The sequence below is a fragment of the Argentina silus genome (genome assembly GCF_951799395.1).
Source record: "Argentina silus genome assembly, chromosome: 11".
NCBI lineage: Eukaryota > Metazoa > Chordata > Actinopteri > Argentiniformes > Argentinidae > Argentina > Argentina silus.
The window spans coordinates 10,033,529-10,057,167 of NC_139665.1; the positions used below are offsets into that span (position 1 = coordinate 10,033,529).

The 23,639-nt window shown below is 46.0% G+C and overlaps 1 protein-coding gene across 9 annotated transcripts in view; it reads left to right on the forward strand.

The window, feature by feature from the left end:
* The window catches only part of myo9aa (myosin IXAa), a 95,743-nt gene that overhangs the window by 16,122 nt on the left and 55,982 nt on the right, over window positions 1–23,639 (forward strand). For all 9 annotated transcript variants that reach the window (XM_083680625.1, XM_083680627.1, XM_083680626.1 and 6 more), the window contains exon 2: window positions 4,412–5,390. In XM_083680625.1, coding sequence (XP_083536751.1) covers window positions 4,509–5,390 — 882 coding nt within the window. In that variant the 5' untranslated portion in view covers window positions 4,412–4,508. The remainder of the gene's footprint in view (window positions 1–4,411; window positions 5,391–23,639) is intronic.

Consider the following 23,639-nt stretch of genomic DNA (forward strand, 5'->3'; position numbering starts at 1 on the left):
TCTCCCTACCCCATCTCTCTCTCTCTCTTCCTCCCTGACTCCTCCCTCTCTCCCTTGCTGTCTCCCTCTGTCTCCCACCCTGTCTCCCTCTCTCTCCCACCCTGTCTCCCTCTCTCTCCCTTTCCATCCCACTACTTCTCCATCTCCCTCTGGCTCTGGTCTGGTCTGGCTGCCCGCTGTAGTAGAGATGGCCTCGATTAATTATGGAAATTAATTAATAAGTCGTTTGTTTTTCACACGCTCCCAGTGGGATGGTGTTATATCCAGAATCCACATGCCAACCATAGAGTGCAATCACTATCCAGAGAATATCTAGCCCTCTAATTCATGTCAAATCATGACACATGATTTATCATGTGCGACAGTACAGTGTCATGCTAGGGAGGAATACTAATGGACTTAAGGAGGGGAACGCCAGGTTTGTTCTCAGTGAAGCTGTGACATTCGATGTAGGACATCTGCTGCATGATTAAACAAGGCTCTTAGTGATCAGACAATTGAGGTGGTACTGTAGTAGCCTACGTTGTTATGGTTTCATACCTGTTTTTTTTCAGGGGCTCTCTGCTTCCTTTATGGCTCAATGTACTGTAGCCTGGTAATGCATTTTATGTCCAAAGTGCAATTTCCTCTGTAGGTGTTAGGGTTTCTGCAAGGCTGTGGCGGGCTTGTAAAAGAAATGAGCTTCTGTACAGTATGGATCTTATAATGGGAGAGTCTGGCCCATTAAGCACTAATACACTTCCATAGTATACCTGTGTAAGTGCCTGGTGTATCGCCTGGAACACACATACCCCAACACATGTGCAGACACACACACACACCCACACACCCACACACACCCACACACACACACACACACACACACACACACACACACACACACACACACACACACACACACACACACACACACACACACACCCCTTAAGAATACCACTTTTGACATTTTTTGCTGTCAATGCCCTGCTTGTGGTTGATGACACACAGCTTCTCAATAGATGACATCAAACTAACCTTGGAAAACTGACCAAACTCGATCCTTCACTTCTTCTCTTAACAACGACACCCATTCAACCAACACGTCCTTTATCCTAGCCTGTGTCTTTTTGAATTAATCTCAATGGGGACCTTTCTCTAAATCCAGCCATTGTTAGTGTGTTAGTCATTCTTTTAGTCGGGGTAGAAGTTACCCCTAACCACAGATCGGGGATCTGATTACCCAATTCCAAATCCCAACCTTTAACCGTCAGGTGGATGACCAATCAGATCCTGGATTGAGTGGTTAGGGGCATCCACCTACTCCCAGTTGGCTCCGATAGGAAGGTCCTTTAAACATTACCCCTAACCACAAGCTAGGATCAGGTTACCGCACCTTTAATATAACCTTAACCATTTGAACAATCACTTCCCCCAGGAACGAACACACACACACACACACACACACACACACGCACACACACACACGCACACACACACACGCACACACACACACACACACACACACACACACACACACACACACACACACACACACACACACACACATAGGGTTTATCTCTACCACGGGACCTTTTCTTCTAGTCAGAGCAAATGCATACTGTCCTTAGGCAGTATGACATCATGCCTCAAACATTCCTTCTTCTCTCTCTTCTCTCTCTCTCTTTCTGCAAGGACACCTCACACAGCAACTACAGCAAGATTGCTGAGCTTGTTTGCCAGTCTGAACGGATCATAGTTTCAGAATGTGCAAGAACAATGGTAGAGTATGTCCTGGGCATATTGACACTTTGTGTTAGTGTTGGTTGATGGTTGTTCTGGGTTTCTGAGTGTATGCTTTGTTCTTTTGAAGGAATAGGACATTCATACAACTACTGTCGCCTCATTGGCCTGCTGGAAGTTACACAAGGAACATGTGTCTGTTTCAGTCCACTAAGGAAATTGACTTTTTTGGTCGACTGCATAGGCTACAGTTTGTGTACAATTGCAGTTGTTAAATTGCAATTGTGGTCGTATGCCAGTTGTGACACACGTTTCTTAAGACGTTATTCACTTTTTGCAGTCATATCAATGGAGGTGGATGTGCCTTTTTAACTGTTGTACTCAACATAGGCTACATTACATACTGTAAGGCATGTCGTACAACACTGATAAATGAACACATAAATAAATCCACCTCCATCTCGCAACTTACCCCAGACTTGAGCAACCCCCCCCCCCCCCCCCGCCCACCATCTCCCTCAGATGTGAGATATTTAATCTCCATCAAAAGCATCAAAATGCCAGGCCCTAGCCAGACATTATGTGATTGCCCAGGGCCCAGGCAGGCACTGCTGAATCCCTGGAGAAGTCCATTAGTTGATTGTCCTGATGTGGGGAACATGGGGCCACAGCATGTCAGCCATGGAGAAGAACCTTAAATCTCCCTCCTATCCTTTAAGCAGGGGACTGACCATCTGCTCCGGTGACAGCCTAGTCCAATGCTCTCACACACACACACACACACACACACACACACACACACACACACACACACAGGGGTATTAGTGTGCGTGTGCGTGTGTGTGTGTGTGTGTGAGTGTGTGTACCCTCACACAATCTGGTTGGGTGGCAGTGTGTGTGTGTAGCCATACTGTACAACATGGAGGCTGCCTGGCCTTTTCCCGAGAGTGTGTATGTGTTTCCAACATGAAGGTAAAGGGTGGGGGGTGGGGGGGTGGGGTGGGGGTGAATATGTGAGAGGAAGCTGCAGCATTCATCATGGCCCAGCTGGAGCCTGCTGCACTCCACTCTGTGCTGCCAATGTGCTTCCCCGTCATATTTTCAGTTTTTCTTGATGTCGTTTTTTTTATGGCCAGGAACAACGTAGTCCTTACCAACAGAAATAACACAGACTATCACTCTGACAGAGCAGCACGTGTGCTCTTTTCTAGCTGACACAATGAAAAGATTTTTTTTCACTGACCCTTCGATTGGACTTGACATGCTGCCTGCCTTCTCATAGCCCTGTACCGTCAAACTGTGGAAGGCAGCAGTATTTCTGAATGGTCGTCACGCTCTGTGAGTACGCGAGACAAGAGCTCACCCGCTCAGGGGTCTTAGTGGGATCACCAACCACACACTGAAACCTGTTTCTCTACAGAGCACCTGAGAGAGCTTTGCCTCGCTCCAGCAGGTAGGTGTGTGTGTGTGTGTGTGTGTGTGTGTGTGTGTGTGTGTGTGTGTGTGTGTGTGTGTGTGTGTGTGTGTGTGTGTGTGTGTGTGTGTGTGTGTGTGTGTGTGTGTGTGTGTGTGTGTGTGTGTGTGAGAGACAGAGAGTCTGAGTGGTAGCTTTTATTGCTACCTTGCTCAGCCCCAGTAACTACATTACAATCGGTTAACATGAATATGCTCAAGCTCTTTTGTTTCTATCACATTAATATGATTCGGATATTCAACCAAAGAGAGGAGCTTTTTGTTTAAATATTTAAAACTTTATGGAATATGTACAGCTTTGCTGCAATCCTGCCCCCCGAGGGGAGGTAGACAAGGCCTTCAGGTGGTGGTGGTGGAGGTGGTAGGAAGGTGCTGGTGGTGGTGGTGGTGGTGGTGGTGGTGGTGGTGGTGGTGGTGGTGGTGGTGGTGGTGGTGGTGGTGGTGGTGGAGGTGGAGGTGGTGGGTCGAAGGCAAGTTTCTGACAGATTTCTGAAAGACAGCAGGTGCACGACAGGCAGGTAGGAAGTCATTTAAATACTCTCACATGTTGAGCCCCATCGGATTATCGTTGATGAGGAGCAGTGACGCTCAGATCAGACCTCAGATCAGCCCTCCTGGTTGAACCTGCGCTATCGGCTTCATTTAACGGGGACAGAGAGGTTTTGTTTTTGGCTCGCTCATCATGCTGCTCTCTGCAGCCAACTCTAACCCCATGATGGCCCTCTGCTGTGTATTAAGAGGGGAACTTGTGAATGGTGTGATTGTGTGTTCAGAGAAGAGGCTGGCAGCTGCTAGTCTTGGCATAGGGATGGCTGCTGTGCGCGTGTGTGCGTGTGCATGTGTGCGTGTGTGCGTGTGTGCGTGCGTGCGTGTGTGTGTGTGTGTGTGTGTGTGTGTGTGTGTATGTGTGTGTGTGTGGGTGTGTGTGTGTGCGTGCGCGCATGTCTCTTCCACGTGTGTGGTAATCCAGATGACTTTATCTTTCATCCTCCTTCCTGTCCGTGCATTCACATGGAGGGTAGCCACGCACGCATTTGGCTCGTTCATGGATGACATAACGAGGCCTTAGTCATTCCACATCTCAAGAACAACTCATTTGAACTCTTTTCTCTCCCCTCCTGCCCTCTCTCTCTCTCTCTGTTTCTGTTTCTTTCTGTTTCTGTCTCTCTCTCTCTCTCTCTGTCTCTCTCTCTCTCTCTCTCTCTCTCTCTCTCTCCAGGAGGTGATGTCTTGAAGGCGGTCCTCCCTCCCTCCATCCCAGTGAATGACGCGGTGCGAGTGCGAGAGCTGCTGCTAATGGGCGCCCCTGCGACGCCATGAGCGTTCGTGATGGCGGGATCGGCGGCGTGGGCACCCTGGGCCGGCGGCAGCGCTTCGAGGACTCCGAGTTCACCCTGCGCATCTACCCCGGCGACCTGGCCGAGGGCACCATCTACTGCCCCGTCGGCGCCCGCAAGACCACCACGGCCGCCGAGGCTATCGAGCGCGTCATCGAGCGCCTCCGTCTGGACCGCACGCGCTGCTACGTCCTGGCCGAGGTCAAGGAGTTCGGCGGCGAGGAATGGATCCTGAACCCCAACGACTGCCCGGTCCAGCGGATGATGCTGTGGCCGCGCGTGGCTCTGGAGCAGCGGTCCATCGTCTCCGGCGGCGAGGACTACCGCTTCCTGCTCCGCCAGAAAAACCTGGACGGCTCCATCCACTACGGCGGCAGCCTGCAGATGTGGCTGCGCGTGACGGAGGAGCGCCGGCGCATGGTGGAGCGCGGCCTCCTGCCGCAGCCGCAGCCGCAGGGCGACCACGCCGACCTCTGCTGCCTGCCGGAGCTGAACGAGCGCTCGCTGCTGGACAACCTGCGCTCGCGCTTCCGTCAGGAGCGGATCTACACCTACGTGGGCAGCATCCTCATCGTCATTAACCCTTTCAAGTTCCTGCCCATTTACAACCCCAAATACGTCAAGATGTACGATAACCACGCGCTGGGGGAGATGGAGCCGCATATTTACGCCGTGGCGGACGTGGCGTATCACGCCATGCTGCAGAGGCGCAGGAACCAGTGTATCGTGATCTCCGGGGAGAGCGGGTCGGGGAAGACCCAGAGCACCAACTTCCTGATTCATCACCTGACCGCCCTCAGCCAGAAGGGATTCGCCAGCGGGGTGGAGCAGATCATCCTGGGGGCGGGGCCTGTGCTGGAGGTAAGGAGGATTCCGGTGTAACGCATTATCATGTGAGGTTCGAAAACAGCGTTTTGATTGATACCAGCCTTACGGTTGATGATACATTTGTAAAGTTCGACAAGCCCACACAAGTTCTGTTGAATGACGTTGCCTACACTACAGTATAAGATTAATGGTATTAAAGCTGTATTCATGCTTGATCGTGTCATAAAAGAAGTATAGTTCAATTTGTCATAATAGAGAGACCACTACTGTATAATATCCATCTCGGTTGTTGGTAGATTAGTAGACTGTTGGCTCGTAACATCACTTACACAACAGAACTTGGCCACAGCTGCGTATGGTTGGCCCAGAGTTGTGCTGCTTCTATACAGGGGTTTTGTTAGAACTCTAATCCAGCTGTGCAGGGATTATACTGGACACAGATGAGCTTTTTCCTCTATTCACAGCAGCCTCTCAATGGCCTCAGTTGTGCATTCTTGTTTTGTGCAGTGTTTTCCTCCGGTTTTGTCTTTTTTCTAGGTGGGGCATAAAGGCACCCTGAGTAAAATTCCAAGACATCACTTGTCACCAATTCAAGACGTACTTTTTCAGATGTGGGTGACAGGATTGCGTAGGGAGACACCCCCCCCCCCCACACACACACACACACAACAAACACATCAACCTCTGGCGCACACACACACACACACACACACACACCTGAACTTGGATTCATAATACCCTTGCAGCTATAGTTACAGCACTGACAGCCAGGAGAACCTGAGTTGTTCTTCGATGACAGTTTGTGTGTATGAAGGCTGTATTGTTGCTTATCACCTGACCAGGGGTTGTTTACAATATCTTGAGTTTCAGAGGACGTGGGAGTGCTCAGAGCTATGCATAGGCCTACATTCTTTCTAGCATTCCTTGAAGAGGAATTCACTGTGGTACCACACTCTTCTATTGTGAGAAGGCTGTCTATCCTATTGTCTTTGACAAGGCGACCTCTGTCATATTATTGCAATGGATAATTCAAGCAACCAACCCCATGGAAATGCATTTGTTATAAACACATTATGACTGGACATAAAGTGAAATGTACAGTGCCTTTGGAAAGTATTCAGACCCCTTCACTTCTTCCACATTTTGTTGTGTTATAGACTCTCTTTAAAACAGATTCAATTAAAAGAATTTGCCATGAATCACACACAATACCCCAGAATGACAAAGCGAAAACAGGTTTTTAGAAATGTCAGTACATTTATTAAAATTGAAATACAGAAATACCTCATGTACGTACATAAGTATTCAGACCCTTTGCTATGACACTTAAAATGAGCTAAAATGCAAAAATGTCATCAACAAATCACTCAATAAGTTGAATTGAGTCCATCTTAATGTCAGGATAATAGTTCATGTAATTTTGGCATTAATATCTTTGTTTTTATAGGGTCTCTGATTTGCATAGGAATAAATTACACACTGTGTGGATTAGGTTGTCATTACAAACTAAGCAAATGGAGAGGAACAAAACTGCTCAGGAATGCGACCCTGAGGCCTGGGGAGAGGAAAAAGCACAGTCGAACAAAATTGGTCAATAACCAAGTGGCCAAAAAGAATCCCTTAACGGAAAATAATCTATCTCATATCCATAATTGTGTTTGCAACAATGAATTCAAGTGATACAGCAAAGAAAGTGGCTGGAAATGTGTCTATTTGGTTTTACTACAAAGCATTACGTTTGGTGCAAATCCAGTACATGCAATGCAGTTTCCGCACCATCTCTCGTGTGAAGAATAGTGGTAGCTGCATCAAGTTATGGGTATGTTTGTCACCGGCAGGGACTGGGGAGATTGTCAGGATCAAGAGAAAATTATGAAATTTGCTGAGTTGGTAATGGCATCCTAATCCTCACAGTGTGTCCTATGCAAATCAGAGACCTTACAAAAACAAAGATATTAATTCCAAAATTACATGAACTATTATCCTTGCATTAAGATGAACTCAATTCAACTTACTGAGTGATTTGTTGATGACATTTTTGCATTTTAGCTCATTTTAAAAACCTGTTTTCGCTTTAGGCACTGTGTGTCGTTGGGTATTTTTTTTCCATTTGGTAATGTTTTTAATAAAGTTACTGGTTATTGCTAGTAGTTATTTACTTCCTATATTCATCTGTGTTTCTCCGTAGTCTATTAGTCTTAAAGGTTCTGACTAGTAGCCACCACTCTATTTCATGGCCTTCTGTCCAGCGAGCTAACCTTCCAGGAATGCCATTCAGGGGCCTGTCCGTGGGCACATTTGTAATTTGTGTGAGTTAATCTCTAACGCCGCGGCACAGTTGAGTGGTTTTTGAGAGCAGAGGAGCAGCCTTTAATTGTTTGCATAGTGAGATTGTGTATCTGGGCGTTTACTGATTAATGCCTGGGCTGGAGGGGCAGCTGCTGAGAGAGAGAGGGAGAGAGAAAGGGAAGGAGAGAGAGGGAGAGAGAGAGACCTGTTCCCCACAGGTGAAGATACTGTTGCAAAGCAAAAAGCAGAGCAGAGCAGACAGACATTTCCTACTAGCTGTCAGAAGGGAAGCAGGCTAGCTCACCCCAGGCTATAGGCGGTTAAACAGTACGTGAACACTCGATGGAAGATATCATTTACAGTTGGCTCTCGACTGTTTGGAGCTTTGCCAACAGCGGCAGTTAGCTGTTAGCCTCTGACAACTTGACAAGCCTGTCACACAAATTAATCACGTTTTAACTGATTACCAGTATGAAGCTTACATGTCTATGGGGTAATATGTTTTAGGTACATATACAGTATGGTTATGGTTTTGAATTTAGGAGGAGTGGGTAGGGTCTGATTACAATAGGGTTAAAGTGTGGGGGGGGGGGTGGATAGATTTTACTTTTACATTTACATTTTAGACATTTAGCAGATGCCTTTATCCAAAGCGATTTACAAGTACATTTGTCCAAGTAAGTGTATACATCAGATATCATAAGAAAAACTAATTTATGCTAGGACCAGGGGCCATTGGCAGTCACAATGCTAGAAGAAGGAAGAATTACTTTTATTTTTTTATTTTTAATTTACAGTCAAGAAACTATACAGGTGGGTAGTGGGGATGAAGAGGTATTTAGGAGGGACAGTCAAGATGTGGCCTGAAGAGATGGGTCTTCAGTCTACAGCGGAAGTTAAGTAGTGACTCTGCAGTCCTGACAGCAGTGGGAAGCTCATTCTACCAGCGGGGCGCCAGGACAGTGAAAAGCCATGACCGAATAGCGTGACTGCTGCATCCACGTAGAGGCGGCGGTGCCAGGCGGCCAGCCGAGGTGGAAGAGAGTTCTCTACTGTGATGGAGAAGTCTTGGAGGGGGCAGGCTTTCCCAAGGAGCGCGTGGAGAGGATCGTCCTGGCCTTGAGGACAGTGGACAGAGAGAGTCGAAGGATGAGGAAAGAGTGGACAGGAGGGTGGTGGAGGCTGCATCAGTGGATAGAAGGGAGAAGGATTCAACAGAGGGTAGGGAGGATAAAGAACAGAAGAAAAGAGAGCGGTGAGGGAGAGGGTACGCAGGTTGAGACGAGATTTCACCTCGTCTCTCTCCATCCTCACCTACTCTTTATTTAGCGTTCTCTGGACACCTAATGAAGACACCGCAATGAAGATGGATTTCAGTGTACATGAAATATGACAAATATGTACACAGTACATCTGGCTCACTTAGCAGCCGTCCTCATCCCAGATGCGTGCCATTTCCTAATGTTTACGTTAACACCCTTGAATTCCATTCCATTTAAACTGGGTAGATAGTGCTGGCAACTTGACTCCTCTGAAATCACAATGTTGTTTTTGTAACGGTTGAACCACCTCCGTAGAACACTATGTAATCAACCACGAATGAATGGATGGATGGATGAAGGAATGTATGATTTTTTGTTTCCTACCACATTTGTGGCTAATTTCCTATGGGATTTATATACACATAAAAGATACAAAGTACATATGCCAATGTATGAATGGACAGTCTCCGAGTTTGTCTCACTCTGTCTGAGATTGTGTTTGTTCAATACTGCTCATGAGTAATGATAGCCTAGCTCAGGAAGTGGTAGATGTATCCTCCTCCCTGTGAGAAGAACTGACATATTTGCCAAACTATATTTTTAGTCAGCGTGACATGTCCACACAAAGAGCAAACCGTCTTGACAGATTGATAGGTGAAGAGCCGTTCCCTGGCCCTGTGCTCGGAGAGAAAGGGTGGGATAGATGGCGGAGATAGGGGCTAGGTAAAAAGATCCCGTAGTTTTAGCCAGCACACAGATCCTCATGGCAATGTAACTACCACTCATGGTTCCCATCCAGATGTCACTGTTTTGCAGGTGTTTTTCCTCTGGTTTAAGATGAATGGGAACGGTACTGTAGGCAAGGTTTCGGGAACGCAGGATCTCAAAAGACACATTTTCCTCACAAGGAACAGTCAAATGCTTGGCACAAGATGTTTTATTACCAAAACACTCTTACTCTAATACTTCTAACATCAACAGAAACAGACTCATTCCTATGTACATGTGAGTGAAGTGACAGCATTAGGTAGAGCCTCTGAGACAGTCAGAAGGCAGAGCAGGAGGTCACTTACACTGCTCTTTTGTGCTGTTGCATCATCATGATCTGTCTTTGAAGAGTAAGGAGCTGTCGGGGGGTATTAGTGTGGCAGCCGCTTGGAATGGGGGAGTGGGCTGTTGGTGGGCCGCTTCAAGGCTCCTGGCACTGCTGTAAGTCTCTGTGTAAATTAGAGGATGAAGAATACACACACATGCACGCACACACGCACACACGCACACACACACACACACACACACACACACACACACACACACACACGCACAAACCCCTCCACATAGCCTCAGGAAAACAGACCTCCATTAGATCTGAAGATGTTTGATACAGTAGACTGGTAGCTAATGAGGATACAGAAGGGTGACTCAATGATAGGTTAAACATTGGACAGTACAGTGACTGTATGGTGAGGGACTCGTGTTGTGAAGGCTGTGTATTTATCAAGAAATCGGATCCATGTAGTAAGTTGCTTCGCATAGAATACTATATCACTGTATACAGACTGCTTAGAGTCATATTTTTTGCTGAAATACTCCCTTTTGTAGCGTGTGTGTGTGTGTGTGTGTGTGTGTGTGTGTGTGAGTGAGTGATGAAAAAGGGGGAGCTGAGGTGAGTGTTTGGCTCAGTGTTGATACTACTATTGCATTCTCCTACACTACAGATGGCCAACAGAAACACTCCCTGGGTGAGTCAGTCTAGGACAGCGGCTTCTCCTCCGCTCTGCTGTCCCTAATCACTATCGAGAATGGTCCAGCCACACACACACACACACACACACACACACACACACACACACACACACACACTCATTCCCACTCCCCCTCAGCACATTTAATACCCCACCCCAGCCCCAGTAATTCTCAGTAGGATTATCTCGTATTACTGTACTCCCCCAAACAGGGTGGGGTCACAGCGATGTTGGTGGATTTACCGTCCACTGAAAGTGGTTGTTTTCCTTCTCTTTGGCAAAGAAAGATGGAAAAGATATGGATCAACTGAGCCCTGGGCTTCTGATGTGGAATCTGGTGTGTCCTTTGTTTGTGTGAAACCCAACTGCAGGCTTGTGTTTGTGTGGAGAGAACCAGGGAAGAGGTGAGGTTAGGGTGAAGAGTGGGCAGGGATCTCTAACACACAGGGAATGCTTATACTGTAGAAGGCTGTACCGGCGAGGCCCCTACCCATGCAGCGAGAGTCGTGTCTTTCCCCTCCGCTCATTTAGATCATAATAATACAGTACTTAAGATAATTGTCTTCAGGAAATGAATACACTAAATTCTCCCGATTCAATCACCTGTAACATATGATGAAGAAAATAAGGAGATGAAAGCCACACAATATCAGATGGCTGCTAATGGGTCCACTTAACTGTGATGGATTCTCCCCTCCTAGACCGCCTAACCAATTTCTGAAAAAGTGTGTTCAGCATCTATAGAGAAAGAGCTTTAATTGTACTAAAAAGTAAGTTGATATCTTAAACGGCATGGCCACAGTGAGCCAATGAATTTGAGTGAGGGCGTGGCCTGACACTTAGTCTTTCAAATACAAAATGGTTGAGAATTTTCACAAAACTTGGTATAATAATAATAATCATAATAATAGTAGTAATAATAATAATAATGACATAGTATTTGCCTCTAGGACCGATGAGGACTTGCCATGATGGATCATCTGCCATTTTGGAAATTGTGTAGAATTGTGTAGAATCTAATCCTCCTAGACTGCCAAAACAATTTCCACAGTGAGCCAATTAAGTTAAGGAGGGGTGGGGGAGGGGGCATGGAATCCAGCTGGTCCACTGGTGCCTTAATTTTGGGCAGTGGCCCTCATTGATGATCGCTACACCACTAGTCTCACCCACCCACCCACACACCCACCCAACACACACCCAGCCACCCAGCCAGCCAGCCAGTCCTAGTGAGTACAAGGAATGCTAACCAACTCCCTCTGCTTCTTCTCACGCCCCCCCTTGTAGCCTTATCTCTTCACTGTGGAGCAAAACACGCCACTCTCATCGACACGAGCTGGCTGCATTCCATAACAACAGGTTTTCTCTTTCACGTCTACTCTTATTCACTCCCATTCACAGATCTGAGACACCCGGGTGAGTGTAAGCAGTAGCTCCCCTTAGTATCCACCATATTGCTTTGGCTGTCCCGGGCCTGTCAGATCGGTGAAGGGGAGTAAACGAGGGCTGAAGGCTGGTACCGTGCTAACAAAGAGGGGAGGCTACAGTACAGTACAGTACATTCTGTTCCTGCACTCTCATCCTGTCTCAACAAAGACACCCATTGGACCGGTACTTCTCTTCACCTCTCTCATTGGCTATGAGAGCTTGGGGGGGGGGGGGGGGGTCAAAGGTCAATGGGACATTTGGCAGTACATGGGAATAAGAGCGTCAGCAGGTTCAGCGTAAATACTTCAAAGGTTTGGAGGGGTGTTTTGAAGAGTGAGTGTCTGTGTGTCTGTTCCTCACAATAAGTCAAAGGAAGGGAAGCTCTGGGAGTGAAGGGGGCTGGCAAATCTTACCCAAACACCATGTTAACATCCTGTGTGTGTGTGTGTGTGTGTGCGTGTCTAAATGTTGAGGACTTCCAGAAAGTTGATCATTTGTCCTAAGAGAACCTCACAAATAGAGATATATGAATCTGTGAACATCTTGTCAAAGCCTAATCTCTGGACATGTGTGGTATTTGGTAGAGTCATAGAGCTGGCCTTGGTCGTCAGCTGTCCTGACTAATGCTGCTGGACAAGCCTCGCTTCTCTCCCCTCACAGTGGTGTGCCAGTGGACTAGTCAATAGTCAGCAGCAGATGCTGTGGCCAGTGGCAGCCTAACAATGTGCCTGTGTTTGAATATCCCAACAGGCTCTTTATTTAGACTGAGGCACGTGAGAGTCCTTGGATGCCTTGTCAGCAGTGCATGCGTGCACACACACACACACACACACACACACACACACACACACACACACACACACACACACACCTGCTGTCACACCAGCTGCTCCACTGCCCCTGCTTCACCTGGAGCTTTGTCAGTGGGGCAGATAGATATAGACTGTACAGAATAGACTTGATTCTCTGTGCGTCCAATTTGAATTTGCACTAGATATCCCCCTTCCAGTGTAGTGTAGACAGTCTTCCTCTGTTAGTCATAGGCATGCACTGTCTGTACAAGTAAAAGAAAGGAAATAGATAGTCCTTCTGTGTCTCTATTCCAAATGGCGTGATCCATTTGTTCCAGTTGCAACTGGACAGTTCAGTAGTTTCCATTCAAACGCACTCTTTCTCCCCATGAGTGATTGGAGCGCTGGTTATACTGACTGCACTGTTTTATACCTAATCCCTCTATGTAGACTGTGACGCGCGCGCACACACACACACACACACACACACTCCTCTGCAGATGACTAGATGTTATCCCACTGCTCCCTCCTCTGTGTCTCTCCTGGCCTGCACGTGTTGATAAGCAGATGTGCAAGTTGTTACAAAAGGCCTTTGTGGACACTCACTCATTCCCTTCTTTTCTCTCTCGCTCTCTCCCTCCCCCCTTCCTTCCGTAAGAGGAGTGGGGGATAAGTAGATATCCCCAGGATTCCGAGAAGTGACATCCTGCATGATCCATTTTTTTTTAGAACCAATGGATGTGCATTCACGCCATGATGAGACCTTACAAGATGTCTCAGTGTCCTCCCTGTCAGTATAACTGGTATCGTGGTCTGTTTGTGTCTTATCACCTGACGTGCTACTGTTATTCTTTGATCCGTTGGGTCCAGGGGTGGAGGTAGAAATCGGAGGATGGGCTCATTGTAATGCATGGAACGGTATGAGGAATCGTATCAAACACATGTACTCACTCCATTCCATGCATTACAACGTTCTCCGATTTTGACCTCCACCAGCCTCCACTGGTTGGGTCTTTACCAGTCTCTGTTCTAACAGGAACCATAGGCCTTACAAAATCACCAACACAGAGATGACCATCCAAGCCTTTTATGATTTCTCTCCTTCTGAACTCAATTGTCTATCAGTTATCCATTTTCCATCCTATCAATAGGCCCATGTTACACAGACGTTGAAAGCACACCCTAACGTTGACCCTCTTGTCTACTGAAGTTACATAAACCCAGGGAGGTGACCTGAGTGCTGAGGTTCACATCTGGCGATGCGTATGTAGTGTGTGTGTGTGTGTGTGTGTGTGTGTGTGTGTGTGTGCGAAAAAGTGTGCATAATGTTCTACCCACATGCTAAAGAACAGACATCTGGAATAGAGCAGGAGTTTGAGGAGAACATAAGGAACGTCACCCCCGAGTGAAGTCAGTCATGGACGTCATGTTACAGGCCACGTTGACTCAATCGTTCCTGTATTACTTACCCCTACTGTCATTGGGTTCAAGCCTTTTCTTGGCAAGTCTTTTTTGTTTATTTTTCTTGATGTCCACCAGGTTTGTTGTCCATTGTGTTTCAGTTCATTAAGTTTATGTTTATTTCTAATGTGGACTTTCCAGTTCATCGCTGGAATTTCAATACAATTTCCTTTAAATGGACTTCAGCCCAACCCTTGTGTCTCTGTCTGTCTGTCTGTCTGTCTGTCTGTCTGTCTGTCTGTCTGTCTGTCTGTCTGTCTGTCTGTCTGTCTGTCTGTCTGACTGACTGTTTGAACTGCGCTCCACTGCCCCAGCCTCCAGCCTAGTAAGAGGATAAGTGTCACAGTCACCACCAAGCTAAGAATAAAGCGTTTGTCCCTCTTGGAATGTTGCCCGCAGCACAGTATAGTAAATGACTTATTAACTGTCTACAACAATGAATCAAAGAGGCGCTGCAGTGGTTTTGCGGGCACAGAGATATACGGAACAGTCCCCGCCCAAACAGCCTACATCTCCATTGTCTACCCGACTACACTGCCGAAACCATCTGGCCCTGTTGCTAATGTGTAACCTACTGTAAATGGACATTAGGGTCAATGGTTGAGAACATGTTTGGCTAAGTGAGTGTTTATGGTTTCAGCTCTGTTTTGTGCTCCTTTGTTGTTTTACATTGAAGTAGTTATGTGCTGAACCTTTGGTCTATTTTCATTTTTGATAGGCTATTGTAACTCATTGTACATGTTGGTTGGCCTACAGTTCAATTTGTCTTAGGGCTGTATGGTAGCAGTTTCATCATTGTGAGCGGGTAAGTCAGATCAGATGCTGGCCTTAGGATGGTACAGCTGGGCGACAAGTGAGTTCATCCATATTCGCTTAACCTCACGACATTGAAGTTGGTCCAGGAGGTCAAACTATGCGAAAAACAGATTACCTTTTGCCTTTCATTGTTGTTTATTTTGAAGTCTTATTGACTCTTTAAAGAATGACTTACAGTAGTTTAGTATCAGGCTCACAGCCTACACAGTAGCTTTCGCTACAGTAAAGCTCAGGGCAGGGATAGGCCTGCTTCTAGGACTGTTTGTGTCTCTGAGATATAACTAATGAGATTGACCTCATTCCTGCCCGTTCCAGGTGGGTTAGCCTTAGCGTTCCTGCAGCAGCCTATACAGCTAACCTAGCTAAGCATAGCCTAGCGTCCTGACATGTGGCCTATAAGGGCGGGTTACTGATAAGACCACCTGTTCTGGCTTTACCTCAACATGCCCAGTTAAGCGCAGAGAGCTCTAGAAACTCACTCCGTGCCTTATCCTTGCAATGACAGTGCAGATGCATTAGCTCACCATCTAGACACACACACACACACACACACACACACACACACACACACACACACACACACACACACACACACACACCATATACATCTTTGCCAATGGATTCTATGCATAAACCATCAGTAACTAAATACAAATAAATGTAAACCCTGCATATGTGGGAGAGAGAGAGAGAGAGAAGGCCTGGATCCAAGCGGTCCCCCTCCACCACATCCTGCTGAAAGCCTAGCTAACACAGCTCTGGTAAAACAGATAGGAACCTTATGAAAGTTTACTAGTTTCATAAATTTCTCTCAGTGGATCCACATGGATTTCCTTGAAGCTTCATAAACATTCTGCATAGCTATATATTTTTTAATGGAACAGATGAAGTGATAAGCGCTTGAGCAACAGCTGCAGTGCTGTACAGTGTTGCCGGTTGACAGTGTTCGGTACACAGTGTTGAGTTATTGTAGGTCAACTGGTTCTCGGATGGAGTGAGCTATTGACATCTGGCCAGAGTGAAGTACCTCTTCCCTCAGACCCTGTAAAATTAATGTTTTACAAGTTAAACGTTTAAAGGAAAAGATAGACATTTGTGAACATATTAGGTGAGGCCAGATAGATACCTACCCTAAATCTACTACAAATATCTTCATATTAAAGTCGGACTGAAATGATTTTTTAAATGCTTTTGCTAAGTAACGATGTAGAAAAAACTCACGTTTCAAAGTTCACTTTCAAAGTAAAGTTTATTAAATCAGATTTAATTCATTTATAGATGTTTCACTGCTCAGACTGCTTCAGGACTGATTAGACGTGTATCTTTGGTGGTTGACTGACTGCCCATCAATCTAGCCAATCAATGTTACAGCTGGTTGCTAGTTAGTACTAGCTACACTTCAAACAACATCCCATTTCACAGATAATTTGCTCTACTCACTAAAATCATAGCATACCTAATATTGACTGGTAGAGCATTCATATTCAGAGAAAATCTCCTGGGTTAAAATACGCTGACACCTAGCAGAATATGACGTTTATGCTAACTTTCGCTAGCAATTAGCTTAGCTAACTGTCAAACTTTGTTTACAGTCGAGGCGGGCACAGTTCACCAGTGCCTTTGTTACAATGCTATAAAATATAAAAGGAGTTGGCGCACTTCGAAGCATTAACATCTTTGAGTGTCATTATTTCTGAGAGTTACATATTAAACTTACCCTTTGAAAGTCTAAAATTAAAATGAAAAACGAGTTAGACTATTACTATGAGCGTCATTTAGTGATTTCCATTTCTGTCCGACTTTAAGGTTTTGATGTAGGATTTAAGACACTAAAGATTCATGCCTTCATTCAGCTACCTCTTTTAAAGCACCTCTCCTGTATCTCATCTAGTCTGTCCTATAGCCTACAGCACCTCCATCCTAGAAACACCCACTTAGCTCTGTGGGAAAGCAGAGGCCATAGCCTAGCCATAGCCTACAGTGACTGGTCAACAATAACAATTAGCTATAGCATCACTCTGTTAGCATAGGGAGACTCTTGGCCTTACAAATACATGAGGAGAGTTTGGTTTACATTACTGCGGCTTAGGAATCCCCGTCTGTTCAACCCGGTGAAGCCCATAAACGGTTTCTGTCATAGCCGCTGTGAAGGAGTCAGACCCTGTGATGCTTTCATGCTTTACATGGACCTCTTTTGTCAGTGTTTTTCTTTTCAATGTTTTCTCCAACATTACTTATGAGTAATGATGAGGTTCCTTTGGCCAATGGACGTGGAACTTGCGTTGCGGTTTCGCATCGGAGTGTGAGAAAACGAGGCTGAGTAGCTAATCTCTTTAATGCTCTTGTATATCAATAGGTTTTTGGACGCAGGCAGACAGCAAGCTTTAGAGAAGGCGAAACTCACTTTTCAAGCGGTTTGAAACTCAATATTTTTGTACGGTAGTTCACTCCCCCAGTAAGAGCAGATGTTTTGACTTTCACAACAGACATTTATAATTTCTCCCACATTGCAACCTGCTATGTCAAATGCATAACAGGGTGAGAGGCTTACTACAGGTTCACATGGAGTTACATAACTTCTGCTCGTTGTCATGGTTCAAGTCACTGCAGCATGGGGAGGCCCCAGATACGCCAGTATATCTTTCTTCTCCTCTCTCTCACTCTCTCTCTCTCTCACCTCCTCTCCTCCTCTCCTCCCCTCTCTATACCCCTCTCCCTCTCTCTGCTACATTCCTGTCCTCTGTATGGCCGCCAGATTGGGTAAGCCCCTTTCTCCGTCATCCGCATTTCCTCTCCTTCCACTCACGTCTGGCCTCTCTCTCTCTCTCTCTCTCTCTCTCTCTCTCTCTCTCTCTCTCTTTCCTGGATGACCTGAGTGGTAAGTTCGGTTTGGATGGCGGCAACATTCTGTATTCACCACTGGACAGAAAGTGCATTTGGGTACAGCACATAATACACAACTTCACAAACATTCTCTCTGTCTTTCTTACACACACACACACACACACACACACACACACACACACACACACACACACACACACACATATATATATATATATATATATATATATAGAGAGAGAGAGAGATATAGATATAGATATATACACACACACAAAAAACACTCATTAAATACATCTGAAAATGTGTCAGCGGTCTGTTCATCCTCTTTAATTCAGAATTCAGAGATCCAAGACAACGCCACATGCAGCACAAATCACTACAGCACTGGAGGAGTTTTATCATGTGTTCTTGTCTGGCTTGTCTCCCGAGAGAGGTCCTCCTGTATCTGCTCTGACTATTTACACTGGAATCCTTATCGTAGCCATGTGTTTCAGGGCCTCTCACCAAGGTATTCCTGTGTTGAAAACACTGAAAACATTTCCTGTGTTAAAGTATGTGTCCAGTATATCTCAAATGAAGTACCGTCAAGATATCCACTTATTCCCCAATGGTTCCCAAATGTTGTTTATTTGTTCAGTGAAGTCAATGTCCCTGCTGTCCCATTCGCAGGGCCAGGAGTTTTTCCTCATCATGTGATCTGATCAGCATGAACTTCGGGCCTTAGTTATAGCCTATTAAGGCACAGAGGTTTTGCTGGTCACCTGACGTGGTCAAGAAGAACTCGCAGACAGTGAGTTGACTACAAAGAAGAGTGTGTTATTTTACTTAAGTTGCTGCTCTTCCCATGGAATGGACTGACCCTAACATCAGGTCATTTATCCCCTACTTGAAACCTCTGATGGCTCTATCTTTCTTTCGTTCTTGGCTGTTGCTGCTTACATTATGAAACCTAGTTCCTCTCACCAAGAGATAAGTGGATTGAATGAAACTACAAGGAAAACACAGAAGCTGTGTGGTAGGCGTTGAGAAATCCCATATTGACTCAGTCCACCAGTGTGAGTGGGTTCCAGTGTTTGCACTAAAAGATAGGCCTGTTTTCCTAATAGCGGGGCACATTTACTTAGTGAATGTCAAACACATCCCACTGGAGTCAAATAGACTTAGGCTACTCGATCCTCAATCAACATAAAGGCCCACTAGCGATAGGCCCGTGAATCTGGCCCTCTATAATGACATCATTGCTTTTCTAATGTATTTGAGTTGGCGATCAAGAGTGTGTGTGTGTGTGCGTGCGCATGCACGCATTGGCTCCTCTCCTCACACTGACATGTATTATGTTACAGTGAGAATGATAGGTCAGCATTACTGTAGCTACAGAGGCTTGGATTGCTAGGTAATAGGGCTCTCTAACCAATCCAGTGGCTATGCTTCAGATGACTGTTTATTATGACAGAGATCCACTGTGCCATCATTGGAATAGCTCAACATAGATGGTTTGAAAGGCTCTGTCCAAGGTGGCTCCGTTGTACAGAAAACCATGTTATTGGAGGGGATGACTGACCATGTTTCACTGCTACACCAGACAGACCAGTGTTTCGCTCCTTATCCCATCTATCCAGTCTCCAAACTCTCAACCCTAATGGGAATCTGACTTCTTGTCCCATCTCCAGCCCCTTTTAAACCCTTCACTCTTCAGTGGAACGTGCCAATGTGAACCAGATGTACAAGTAAGCTCTGATGACATCTCACCCTGGATGTGTCTATTGCCAGGCCCACACCCGCTTGGTGCCACATGGTTGGCTGGACGAAGGCTGCCTGCTGTCTGTCGCTGAAAGCTTTAGCCTTTGGCCTTTAGCCATGCTAACTCCCTCTTCCCCTGGTGACATCACAGGCACAGTCTTTACATAATATGGCCTCTCTCTCTCTCTCTCTGTCTCTCTGTCTCTCTGTCTCTCTCTCTCTCTCTCTCTCTCTGGCTCTCTTGGGTGTGCGGCTAAGCTGGAAAAGCAATCATCGCTGTAGCTACTGCCAATGTACCCCCCCCCCCTCCTCCTCCTCCTCTCTCACACGCGTATGCATAAGCACACACAGACACATCACTGGCTCTCTGTTATCTCTCTCTCTGCCTCTCTCTCTGCCTCTCCCGCTCTATGTCTCTCTCCCGCTCTATGTCTCTCTCAGCCTATCAGTCTCTCTCTCTCTCTCTCTCTCTGCCTCTCCCTCTCTCTCTCTGCCTCTCTCTCTCTGCCTCTCTCTCTCTGCCTCTCTCTCCCGCTCTGTGTCTCTCTCAGCCTATCAGTCTGTCTCTGTCTCTCTCTCTCTCTCTCTCTCTCTCTAACAGCTGTTACTCTAGCGGGGGGGGGGGGGGGGTACTTCGCACCTTACTCTGAGACTGCCCACGGAGGCAGTCAACCCCAAACACTTGCCAAGTCCAGTGTCTGACACACAAGCCTAAAGTGTCATTGTCATCTGCGTTCTAGTGAAGTTGAAGGCTGGGTGTCAAGGGGTTAAAGCGTCAGGGACACAGCTGGCCGGTTCACTCTGAACTGGGCATGCGCGGCAGGCGAGGGGGGGCTGAGATAACCTTGCCTGAGGCACATTGCTTCCATCAATGTCACCTTAAATGCATCCCCAAAAGCTTTGAACTCGAGTGCTTCAAAAGTACCCCATAGACATCTAAGCCTATGTATTGCCCGGATGAATGATCTACTGGGTTTGTGGTATGAAGGCACATTTTTACACAGGGAAGTCTATTTACATACCTGTGGCTGTTACAGAGAGAGATTACAGAGGTTTATTGTAAACAACGCAGTGAAGGAAATGTGATGGTGCAACGTGACCTGCACTACCCTTATTAATCCACAATAACAGGTTAACACACTGACATCTGCTGGATACGCCCAGAGAGAAATGTGCAGTAGGCCTTATATAGAACCAAATACACTTTGGAACCGCCCCTTAGAGCACATGCAGCCACACCCATTTCTGCATTGCTGCAGTGTGTTGGCACAGAGCCAGGCTCTGGCCATCCCAGACTGGTCAGTATGGATCGATATGAGTGATGTTGGCTGATTCAGGCGGGTCAGTTCTGCCCTCAGGCAAGGTTAGTCTCGACAGACAGGCAGGCAGACAGGCAGACAGGCAGACAGGCAGACAGACAGACAGACAGACAGACAGACAGACAGACAGACAGACAGACAGACTTCAGTAATACAGCTGTGGAAGTTGGGCCTATAATGTTAAACCTCCACATTAGAAGGCTGAAACACAGGCCTAGCCCAGGCACCCTGCCAGGTCTCTCCCTACACACACACACACACACACACACACACACACACACACACACACACACACACACACATTCTGCGCATTGCTGACACACTCCATCTGAGCTCTGCGGCACTGCAGGGATCTTTGTGGGGCAGGGAGTAACAGACTCCTGGTGTGGCACACAGTAGTCAGATTGGTACGGAACTGTATATGGAATGTTGTGTTTTTACTTTATGTCTCTATTTATTTACCCCTGTGGTTAATAAAGTCAGTGTGATCTGCATATGTAGCGTACTGTTTATTTAGTATACCATTCTGGTTAGTTTCCATTAGGTTATTGATTCTAGTAGTGATTCTAGTGTGGTCCTCTGTGGCTCAGTTGGTAGAGCATGGCGCTAACAACGCTTAGGTTGTTGTTGTTGTTGTTGTTGTTGTTGTTGCTGGGACCATATATACTGAAATGTATGCACTCACTGCAATGTAAGTGGCTTTGGATAAAAGCGTCAGCTAAATGGCATATATTATATATATAGTGAGTTACTAGACTGTAGACGGATTTTTGGTGGCGCCAGCCTTGATTTTCAATGTGTATAACTATTTACAGTTGAATGAGCCTGGCAGACATCCTGAAGAAGTCACACCCTCCATTTGTCAATTCCTTTGCGATTGTAATGTGTCTGAAGAAATCGCACCCTCGCCATTCCTTTGTGATTGTAATGTATCTCACACCTTGTCCATTGTTGGGAATGATATTTATGGAGAGGGACAGCGAGATATTCTTTGAGTTTTGGGTTAGGCCCATCATGGGCACCATTCTCCCGTGTTGTCCTTGACGCACGGTAACGTATAGTTAAAACTTATGGTCATATGTTGCTTTGAAACTGTTAATTAGGTTATTTCGTTGATACTCTATTCTCATTCTTTCTATGTGCATTAATGTGATGTTGTGCGCTAGATAAAGGTTCTGTTAATACAGCACAACATAATCGTGACCAGGTTCTCCCATTTAATTTGTTGATCGACAATGAATCATTGCAATTAATTCATAACCATTATATAATAACCGTTATACCATCATCATTTCCATTTATGGAACAAAAGCACATGAACCTCACCTCATTTATTGGAATCAAGAGATGTTGATATGCTAATTGTTCCATGAATAGAAATGATGTGATGAATTGCACTGACACCGCATTGATCAACGAGTCTGGTTTCTTCCCCTAATCGGCATCTCAAGCCAGTGTGCTGGTACAGTATCTGATGTTCTGTGACCAGCTTTGGTCAGTTTGTTGCCCGTTTGTCTAGACAATGCGGTTTTGTTCCTGTGTAGGTAGGGTGACTCAGAACACTAGGCTGGGCAAGACCAGTGGGTGAGTGGAAGGAATGACCGCACCACGTCCTCAGAGAAAGACCACACTAAAGCATCAGTGTTTCCCCCTACATTGTGTTTTTTTAGGCGGGGTGCAAAAGTTGTAGGCTGTTCTCATCACTGGTTATTCAGTCTAGGGTGACTGAGAAGATATGGTACTAGGATGGACTTTCAAAGGACATTTGGCCTGGGTTGAGTGAATGCCCTGTTGTCATTATAAACAGTAATTGATGAACATATCATTCAATGGACTGGGTATTTTTAGATGTTTTTAGTCAGTCACCAAGCAGGTGTGCTTTGAACAATACTGCTGCATATGCATTGGTTTAGATGAAAGTGTTAGTGCTGTGTGGGCCCTAAAGACTAACCCCTTGAACAAGAGGTCTGTAAGGGATGTAATGGATGGATGTGTTGACACCTGAACAATGTAGATCATTCACAGTTAGCACTTCAAAACCATTCAAATGTCCACAAGAGGAAGCTGATTATGTTGGTTGACACAGGTGAATTGGAACAAAATCATTGCGAAATGAATAGGAATGGTAAAGTAAATTAGATTTAAATTGAAAAGAAACACTTGATTTGATTTGATGAATTGAGCCAACACTGGTTGCTTCATGGCAACCGACAACACTCCCTCCGAGGCTATGTCCCCCCCCCTAGGCTCTGAAGACTCATTTCAACACACTGACGCTGCTTTCCAGTCGTTAGGCTAAGGTTGCATGCTACAGTATCTGAGCTGTTAAGCTATGGAGGTGTTAGCTTTCTCTCACTCCCTCATTAAGCTAGCTCTGGATAGCTTCTTAACATGGGCTTGCCTCCCCTGATCCCCTGCCCCCCCCCACCCCCCAAAGTCACGCACATACCATATTCATTTACCACATAAGCTACAGTTGTTGAACAGAGCTGTCAATCGAGGAAGGGTTAAAGAGACACATTAGTGGAGTGCATCGTTGAACATGAGCGGAAAGCCTGAGCGCTAATCTTCTCAGCGTCTCTCTGCCTGTGAG